This window comes from Brachypodium distachyon, chromosome 1 (genome assembly GCF_000005505.3).
Source record: "Brachypodium distachyon strain Bd21 chromosome 1, Brachypodium_distachyon_v3.0, whole genome shotgun sequence".
Classification (NCBI taxonomy): Eukaryota; Viridiplantae; Streptophyta; class Magnoliopsida; order Poales; family Poaceae; genus Brachypodium; species Brachypodium distachyon.
Window position 1 is genome coordinate 33330121 of NC_016131.3, and position 9814 is coordinate 33339934.

Genomic DNA, 9814 nt, shown 5'->3' on the forward strand with positions numbered 1-9814 from the left:
AGTGTAATCATAGCAAATGATCACGAGCTGTATAAACTGAGGAAATATAGTACTTCACAAGAAGGAAATATAGTACTCCGAGAAACACATGTTGAGCCATGTTAACATTTCCGATAATGTCGACTACATGGTGAAACATGAGAAATACATGTTGAGCTAAGTTAACATTTCCGATAACGTTGACCACATAGTGAAGCATGAAACACAACAAAAAAAGTTGCCTTACAACCTCTACGACTAAAAGCCTAAAACATGCTGGCCATAAGTCAAGTGGAGATATGCAACATCGCATAAGTAAGCAGCTAAGGTACATCACCACCTCCGAGGGCAACGAGGCTCACGCCTTACCATCACCCTCCTGAAGAGCGCGCTCAAGGCAACGCACGAAGCGTCGAGCCCGGGCGCGAAGAGGAGCACCCTGGTCCGCCAGAAACCTCTTCGCCCCGTGAGACATCTCACCCTCAAGCCCGCTCATCCCGGCACCGCCGTCCAGGACTGCCACAACCGCTGACGAAACAAGTCGAGCACCCGTACTCAGGAGGCACTTCTTCACGGTAGGCTCAATGAGCTTCACCTGGGAAGTAAGCACCCTGCTCGCCTCATCCACCGTGCGACACGGAGGAAGGTCCGGCTGGGAAACGCTCCTCAAGCAAATCATCGTCTCCCGAATCTCGGTGGCTTGAGCAACCAAAAGCGAAACCACCTTGGGACGACGATCCGAAGGAGGGCGAGCACGGGAAGCGAGCATCGGGCCGTCACTCGCTGCAGCCAACTCCACCTTGAGGGAAGCAGCCTCCGCTCGAGCGTGCTCCCTATCAAGGTTGGCCACCACCAAGTCCTCCTCAACTCGACGAGTCTTCGCAAGCTCGTCCTCCTGGAGCTCCTCAGCAAGCCGAGCCCTGGTCTCCAAGGCCGCGAGCTTCGCCGAAATGCGGGAAAGCTCGGCCTCCACGGCCTCACGCCACACCCTCTACGAAGCCAACTCGCTCAAGGCAAGGGTAGACTTGGACATCTCCACGTCCAAAGCAGCAGAAAGCGCCCCCACCTGAGTCTTGAGGGCAGGAAGGGCGCCCACAGCCTCGACCAAACCCCTCACCTACAAAGAGGACGGAGTTAGCTCAAAAGGAAAACCGAAGGACCGAGGGAGGCATGTCACGGACGTCACCAGCTCCAGTGTCACGAGAGGGTCTCTCACCCCATCCTCGGTCGTCAGAAGCTCTCCGCCCCTCGCTTGAGTCAGGGGCTCGCCCTCGGGAACCTCGGGAGCCGCGACCCTCGCACCTGAAAGCAAACCAAGGAAATCGTGTCAGAATCTTCGAGGAAGATCGACACCGCCAAAGAGAAAGGCACTCACCCGAGATAGGAGCATCCTCCTCAGAATGCTCGCGACCGATGGAGAACACCGGGACGCCCGTACCGCTGGCACCGGTCGACAACTCCACCACCGAGTCGATCCGCAGCCGAAGCCCTGTCTCGCGAGTCAAAGCCTTAACCTCGTGGCTCGAAGGAAGAAGCACGTGCTCAAGTCCAATCTTCCCCTTCATGTGCAGATTCAAGGTCACCCTCAAAGGGGACCTCGACTCACCCACGACGGGATCCGCCGAATCCGCTAGGGTGTAGTCGTAAGAAGGAGAAGGAGTCGGGGGAGCCTTCCTCTTGCATCCGCTCGACGGACGAGGTACCTTGGGGACCGGTGCAACAGGCACCGCCAGGCCCAGCACCGCCATCCCCGTCTTCACCTTCCCGCAGGTGTCCCGCAACTTGGACCCTACCACCAGCATCGACGGTGTCGCCAAGCGGGAGTAGCGATCGCCCACTCGAACGAGGCGCCCGAACTTCGGATCCTGTCGCATTGGCACCATCTTCCCGAAGCACTTCGCGATGATGTCGTGACATCCCCCGCCGCTGATCTTGGTCTCGTAGCCACGGTGCTCCGGCCCACCATACGGACCTATCAGCTGCGCGGCCCACAGCGCCGCCCCCTCCTCGGAAAACGTCGCTGAAAAAAGACAAGCCAAAGTTGTTGAGTACCACCGCAAGGGAAAAACAACCAAGGCCCGAAAGGAAAAAAGAAGCAACACTCACGTGTGGTGACAGCATGCGGAGGACGGAAGGCCCGAGGAATCTCAAGCTCGGACCTCGGACGACTACTCATCATGAAGCGCTCCGCCATCACCATCTCCTCCATGAGGTCACGAAAGCTCCTCTCGGCGGACACCTCCTTGATCTTGGTCACCTTCCAAAGGTCGGTCGACCGAAGCTCGCCAGGGTGAGGCACCTCCTTGAGGCCTCCAGCCCCCGAGGGTCGAGGAAGATACGAGTGTCGAAGACGCGTCTTCGAAGCCCAAAGAGAGAACCACTGGGACTCCCACTTGCCGAACAGCTTCGTCGTGCTCCTCCCCGGCATGAGCAGAAAGTCGTCTCCAAAGGCGAAGCGAAGCCTCAGGTTCACCGAACCAAAGGCGCTCAGGGTACAGCCGTCAGGAGTGAGCGACTCCCTCACCTCCACGGTGAAGTAGAACAGCAGCAGCTTCATCAAAGGCTCCTCGTGAAGCGCCGTCTCGCACAGCCAGCGAAACACGTTCAACTTCACGATCGCAGAAGGGTGTAGCTGGGCCAACTCGATGTCGTACGTCTCCAAGAACTCCATCAGGAAGGGGTGGACGGGCACACACAAGCCGGCATGGAACCAAGCCGAAAACACTATGATGCACCCTGGACGCCGCTTGTGGTCGAGCTTGAACTCCTCCCCATCGCGCAAGACACCGTCCCCCTTGGGGAAGTATCCCGCCTCCTCCAGCTAGACAAGGTCCTCAGGGCTCGTCGAAGACGGGAGAAGGTAGTCGTGAGCCCAACCGCCCTCCATCGGAGCCATCGGGACCACCGGAGGATCCCCACGCGGACGAAAGGCGACCTTCTTCTTCCTCAACAGTCGGTTCGCCGCACGCTCCGCCGCGGAGCCCTTGGACGGCCCCCTCTCAGTCACAGGATCGACGTCAGGACCCGCCATCCCACCTACGCAAACAAGGAATCGACAGCGGTTAATTGGAGATACGGGGAAATCTCAAAGAGACTAGCAAGCAAAAAATGGGGGGGGGGAGCCAAGCTCCCCGGGCCGCTCATGTACAGGAACAGGGTCCAAGCCCCGCGGGCCAACGCCCTCGGCCTGCCTCACGTGCACAAAAGGAAGAAGGGGGAGCCCCAGCTCCATGGGCCTCCGGCCCACCAGCCCTCCGGCCCGCTCACGTCTGCAGCTCAAAAAAAAAGGGAAGGAAGGGTGGGGGAACTGTCCCCCACGCCCGCCAACCGTTCGGCCAAATGCCCGCGCGCGCGTCCTTGCGCCCGCACCACGCCCGAGCCACGCCCGCCCGCGACGCGTTGGCCGCGCCTGTGCCGCGCATAACCGTGCCCGCACTCGCCCCCGAGCCGCACCGTGCCTGCCCGTGCCCGCGCCGCACTTGCTCTCGCCCGGCCGCCCGCGCTCGCCGTCGAGCCGCGGAATGATTGCCCGTGCCCGTGCCACACTTGCTCGCGCTCGGCCTCCTGCGCTCGCCGCCTAGCCGCGCCGCGCGCATCCAAGCCGCCCGCGCCTCGCCCCGTGCACCCGCGTCGACACCAAAAGGTGCCCGCGGTCGCACCCAGGCCGCGCCAGGCCGCACGGAGCCTCGCCCGAGCCCCTCGCGCGTCCTAACCTCGACGCCGACGGCAAGCCCCAAGGGTGTTCGACGAAATAACCAAGAAGCCGGCCGGCGTCAAGGAGAAGGAAGTTCGCCACGGTGGGGCTCCTCTCACCTTCACACTAGCAGGGGGAACGGCGAAGCCGACGAAGGTCTCCGGGGAAGACCTGGAGGCACCACCTACACCTTGCTCCTAGCGGCCTTGCCCGCGCACCACGTCCCCACGACGCCTCAACAAGGACAAGCTTCCGCAATGACTCCCCGGGTACCAAGACCACCGCCATCGCGACCGAGGAGTGGCCGATGCCCTACAAAACACATAAGAACACCAAGTCCCAAAGAAGTTTCGGGCGCCGCCGAATGAGGCTTCGGCGCCGGAAAAACCAAACAAGACCGGCGTGGAAGCTCCACCATGAGCTCTTGGCTCCATTTTATAGGCCGTAGGGAGCTTCTTGGCGTCCGGGCCGGCCAATGCCGCAGCGACACATCGTCGTCCTCCCCACTATCCAAGCCTAGTAAAAATGGAAGGAAGACAAGCCATCCTTTTCGAAAAGAAGAAAAGGAGGATGGGGAGCCCCCCCCCTCCCGCCCGCGCGGTCCCGACCAGGGCTGGAGCTCCCCCGTCACCCACAGTGACGCCGGCGTCAGCTAAAGGGAGGAAAAGAAAGCCAAGCCGGCCACCTTTTTCTCCTACCCGTACCGAGGAGGAAGAAGGTCTTCCGGCCATCGGATCTAGGGTTGGGGATTGTCCCTAGCCGTCAGATCCTCATAACAAAATCGAACCAGTATCGGGCCCTGTTGGGCCGTGGCCCAAAAAATCGGCATAACGAAAAAAAAACCTGGGCGCCGGCCCAGCTAACAGCCCATCTCGCACGCCGGCGGCCCAGTCAGGCCACGCGGCCAGCGGGTTTTTTCCCTTTTTGCAGGAAAGCCCAAATTTTTGGGAAAATTGCAGCCGAGCCCTCAGAAATTTTGGGGAGACCCTCAGGGTCCCTGATTTTTGCAAAAAGGTCCTTCCGGACACGGTTTTCTCGCGGAAAGGCCCCTAGGGTCCTGATTTTTGCTAAAATACCCCCGAAATCCAATTTTTCCCAAAGAAGACCACCGAAGGCATGGAATTTTCCCTGAAACAACTCGAAGGCTCCTTTTTTGCAGGAAAGCCACCAAAGTACCATTGCTTCTCGCAAATGGAAGATCTCAGGAGTCTCGCATCGAAGGTTGACCCGAAGGCATTCTCAATGCCTCCAGCTCAAGGGGGCTACTGTTGTAGTAAAATAAAACCCTTATATGGCCCGGAGCGTAAATCCTACGTGGTGACGACCAAGTCAACATTTCGCAAGCACGAGTCAAGACGGCCCCATGGCGCGGTCAATTCTACATGGCAAAAAAAGACTAGTCAATGAGTCAAGCCTCTCCTGCCATGGTCAAATGGTCAAATTAAGTCCTAGTTTTTCACATGGTGCACACAAAAGTTATGAACCAAAGAAGCTACTTTTACCATTTTGCCCCCACTTTTCTCTCTCCCTTAAGGGTAGCCATGGTCTTTTGTCATGGACCCCTAGGCTATAAATACCTCTCATGGGGGCATGTATCATTCACTCTCACTTGAATAAACTCAAGGGGAGAGGGCCAGAGAGCCTCTTTGAGAGGAGCTCTAGTTTCGGGATCTCGGGAAGCCTCGTTCGGCCCGAGCCCGAAGGAGAGGGAATCGGGTTAGAGTCCTAAGGATATCTCAACCTCGTTACTTGGAAAGCCTCGTTCGGCCCAAGTACGAGGCGGCCCCTTTCGACCTCTCGCTAAGTGATTCGGGGAGCCTCGATCGACCCGAAACACTTTGGCTAACGATCCCCTTGTAGCCACTCCTAACATAGGACTAAGTCGCACCCGCAGGGTCGACCGAACCTATTCAAAAAATATCGACGTGTCAATTTGTCCAAGTGTACGGCAACTTTCGCTATAAGGCCGACGTACACGCCCTACTTTTATACTCGTACTTGTGCCATTGAGCTTTGGCACCCCTTACTCCAATTGTTATCGAGAACAACAACCACCAAATTTCTTAAGTATTTTTTTTTGTAATTCTGAATATATAAGGGCGAAGCGAGGCGTCAGCCGGGCGGAAGTAGCGCAAGGATCGGCCCCCTCGCCAGCCGTTCATCAAGCCGCATCACAGACCATCGATTCACTACAATATTACTTGTCTCAAATTTACCCAAATATAAATGTATCTATGTTTAAAAAACATTTAGATATATGTAATATTTGGACGACCAATATGGGTTGGAGGGAGTACTGTTCAAACTAGAAGTCGTGGACGCCAAACCAATCACTTGCTGGTGACGGTGAATGTCAAGTTATTGTCGGACATTTCTTGAAGGCACAAGATTGGAATAAACAACGGCTGACCGACTTGGAAGATAAGACCACAAATACAAGTCCCTTGTAACATAACCAAATTACTGGGTTGGTTTGGGCAAAGCGAGCCACCATCTATCAAGAAATCATGGTCCTCCGAATACAAAATTCTAGCACTGCTATACCTGTAGCTCTACAAGAAAGGAAAGGTACTGCTTAGCAGTTAGCAGCTTCCCCGATCCTACACAAACTTAAAAACTGAAGACTGCGACTATCAGTTTTGGGCCACGCGGCACGCAGAAAAACATTCTTCGCTTTTAGAAATGTGGGATTTCTTTTCACACTTCCTGCGAAAAATAAACTGACCATCCAAACAGGAGCTCCATGTTGTTAAGCCAAGCTGAAGAATAATTTTGAGTCGCAGAAAATCACAGAATTGTCATGGAAATTCCAGCACTTGTCCACATTGACAGACGCTTTTGTAGAATGGTTATTCACAATTTCCAACGGCTTAATTTCTCCTGTACAGTTCTTCTATTTAAGAACCTCATATTGTATTAAGCTGAGAAAAGTTTTTGAAACAAACTACTACAGTACGTGCCAGTATTTGAGTATAACAGATTGTGAAAAAAGAGGTGGGCAGGAAGAAACAAACTAGATTGCTGAGCCGGAACAATGCGGAATGCAGAACTCTTAATAGGGCACTATAGATTGCATTATACATACGTGCTCAAGAACTTATAAAACCCATGTTACAATGAAGGGGATGGGGACAACAATAATACAGTACGTGCCAGTAGTGATGTACTTAACCTGGACCATCAAGCATACTCTGAGAACCAGCGGGAGCTCGATGAAGCAGCGTTGACCGACATACGATATAAGCATACATAGACATATTACAATTTACAGAAATTCTACACTTCATAGCATGTAGATAGACGGTGCATTTTATTTAAATTAAAACTTGTAATAGGGCAGGTTGGGAACTTGCTACAGCTCAGTACATGCATCAGGCAACAGCGACAACAATTCAGATTTGGGCAAACTAGAGGTTTATATATCTTGGCCTTTTCTCTTTCCTTAAAAAAAAGATAAGTTCTCACCTGGCTCTCAGCTTGCCTAGCGTGACAAAAAATTAGCATAGGAATTGGCATTGGCATCAGCATCGTCATAGCATTTGACGGCCCTCGAATATCCGCTGCTGTGCGATTGTCTGTCTTGTATCCCCTCATATGTGCCCTCCATTACTATTGATCATGTAATTCAATGACCATTTCATGGATCCTACTAGACATAGTTATATCGATATTCAAATGAACTGAAACATACAAACTGGAGAAAACTTCTCTCATTGTCCTTCTAGCTCTCCACTCTGCATGCAATCTAGTTTGCTATATTTTCTTGACAAGAGGAAATACTTTGTGAATGATCTCCGCACACAGCCAAGTTTGTTAAATGATTCATGAAAATATTTTCTTCAGGAGCTGAATTGATTCCGTGCATATACTTTTGCATGGAGTTAGAGAGTAATCAGGCTGCTCTTTGCAATCAGGGACATAAATCAGCTGAAATTTTTAAGAGAGCTCACAAGCAACTGCATGCTGAAGAGGACATCTATGGTTGAACGGCTGACATCTATGTTCAATCTAGAGTTCCCATCGGCATACTGCAGCAACTGATGGCTGCATCAGATTTTTTTTTTCCCACCTGCCCGCCAAACACAGCGAGTGCACTGCATTCCAATTTTCTACTTTGCAGGTGAAGTTAAATTGTATCTGCAATTTTCACTTGCATCTCTGCCTGTTCCATCAACTGTTGTCCTCCGGTTCTTCCAAGGTACAGCATCAACCTTTGCCGTTTTCATCTTCTTTGGCCCTTATAATCATCCTCGGTATTCATATCTATGCCCTCCATGTACGATGTGATCTCCCAATCTGCATTCACACACTCAAATTTTAAGCAAAGTATCTTCAGTTGCACATCACCTCTGTACCAACAGGTTCTGCCTCCGTTCCTCTTCTCTCCTCCTGAGCCCCCGTTCCACTCCTCTCTTCCTGATGCAAATTAAGCCCGTACGCAAACACGATCCGCTCACCTTACCTCAAGCGATTGCAGTTTCTTCCTCCTCCCGGGGAAGCACACGCCCAACTTGAAGGCCAGAGAGTCTAATAAGCAATTTGCAGCAAGCCAAACTCACATGTCAACGGGGATCGGCCGCGTTGCTTTGACCAAAAGCACAGCAAACTCGAAAGAAGTCCTCTGCCCGCGGCAGCAGCAGCGAGGATCTGCCGATGCCAAATTCCAGATCTACTAATCTTAGCACGCCGGCAAGCTGAAGGCGACCATGTGACAGCAAAAACGGCAGAAAAGGCCAAAAGGGAAGAGAAACGGCCAAGATATGCAAGAACGACCTAGTACTAGGCCCTGAGATCTAAAGTGCGCCGCCGCTGTTAGCACTGAAGCACGTACCTCGCGGCGGCAAGCGCCCAGCCGACTAGATCTACTCGTTGGAGCCATCCCCGCGCTCGGCCGCAGCCGGCGCGACCTGCTGCAGCTGTTGGTACTGCTTTTCGTCGTGGATGAAGAAGGCATAGAATCCCCCGCAGGTGGTGGCGGCGGCCATCGCCCAGACCAAGACCTTGACGGCGAGGGGCATGAGCTCGGCGACTTTATAGCTGAACATGACGGTGAGGAGCGTCGTGAGCGCCCAGACGGCGGCCTTGACCGTGTCCCGGCGAGGGGAGTGGCGGTCCAGGCGCTCGTAGAGGCGCAGGCAGGCGAAGAGGGCGACGAGGTCGAGGTAGGAGACGGCGACGAAGATGACGGAGCCCGCGTCGCGGTTGGAGCGGTAGATGGCCATGCCGGAGTTGAAGGTCAGGAAGGCGAATCCCAGACCCGTGAGCCACGAGAACTCGGCCATAGCTGCGGCAGACGGCGTCTCTGTACTACCTGCGATTCATATACAAGAACCATGGTGAACAAGGGACGGAATCCATGGTGGAGCACCAGCAGAATCGCCAAAGGTCGACGGACAAAATTATACCTCTGTAATTTTTTTGGGAGTACCGTGAACGGCGGTTTTGGAGAGCGCAAATGGCGCTTTGGGGAGATACTGCGCGACGCACCTTCCTTTTTTCTTCGCGAAGGGCCAGTGGCCGAAAAAATTTATTAGAGAGGAAAAGAAAGAGTACAGTAAGAGCAACGAGGTGCCGCCCACTAGGTTCAGAGAACAGCGACTACAGACAGACTGGAAGTGCGACATCACAGAGGAAGAAAACACAGGACTCTAACAAGTTAACAAAACAACCAGCCAGAAGGGACAGAAACACCAACAACCGGCCCCTTACAAAGCAACAATACAACCAGCTGCTCTCCAAGATTGAAGGTCGTCAATTATAAGATCAAAAACGTGGTTGAGTGTGTTAGCCTCATGCTGAAAAATTCTGGAATTACGTTCTTTCCAAATCCTCCAGTGCACCAGAATCGTGAATGTGTCAAAATCCTTGCGCAGGTGCTTGGGTGCTTGATTTTTGGCCGAGGTCCACCAGTCTTCAGTGCACAAGAAAGGGCTTCCTGGAATGGGGAAGTTGGCACCCGACCAGAGTCTGAGGCGAGCCCAAAGCTGCTGAGTGAAGCTGCAATGAACAAACAGGTGAGAGCAATCTTCATTTTCGGACGCGCACAGGGTGCAATGCTGGTTATTTGGCCAGCCTCGCCGTTCTAAATTATCGGAGGTAAGGCAGCGTTTGTGAACGACAAGCCACATGAAGAATTTACAC

At 53.6% G+C, this 9814-nt stretch overlaps 2 protein-coding genes across 2 annotated transcripts; both read right to left on the reverse strand.

Moving 5' to 3' along the window:
• Positions 1-645: 645 nt before the first annotated feature.
• LOC112270115 lies at positions 646-1739 on the reverse strand. The gene is made up of 3 exons (XM_024457824.1): positions 1355-1739; positions 1166-1281; positions 646-1096 (listed from the first exon to the last, which is right to left on the reverse strand). The coding sequence occupies exons 1-3, from the start codon at positions 1725-1727 to the stop codon at positions 971-973; spliced, it is 615 nt and encodes a 204-aa protein (XP_024313592.1). The 5' UTR covers positions 1728-1739; the 3' UTR covers positions 646-970.
• A 4968-nt stretch (positions 1740-6707) lies between these two features.
• Positions 6708-9235, reverse strand: LOC100830294. The gene is made up of 2 exons (XM_003563663.3): positions 9079-9235; positions 6708-8984 (listed from the first exon to the last, which is right to left on the reverse strand). The coding sequence occupies exon 2, from the start codon at positions 8953-8955 to the stop codon at positions 8536-8538; it is 420 nt and encodes a 139-aa protein (XP_003563711.1). The 5' UTR covers positions 8956-8984; positions 9079-9235; the 3' UTR covers positions 6708-8535.
• Between the last annotated feature and the right edge of the window lie 579 nt (positions 9236-9814).

Excerpts from the sequence above, each read along its gene's own strand:
- LOC112270115 (XM_024457824.1), bottom strand. The coding sequence starts at position 1,727 with ATGGCGGTGCTGGGCCTGGCGGTGCCTGTTGCACCGGTCCCCAAGGTA. Across the intron at positions 1,282-1,354 it reads GGAGGATGCTCCTATCTCGG|GTGCGAGGGTCGCGGCTCCC; the intron begins GTGAGTGCCTTT and ends GTTTGCTTTCAG. Across the intron at positions 1,097-1,165 it reads CTCTCGTGACACTGGAGCTG|GTGAGGGGTTTGGTCGAGGC; the intron begins GTGACGTCCGTG and ends TCCTCTTTGTAG.
- LOC100830294 (XM_003563663.3), bottom strand. The coding sequence starts at position 8,955 with ATGGCCGAGTTCTCGTGGCTCACGGGTCTGGGATTCGCCTTCCTGACC.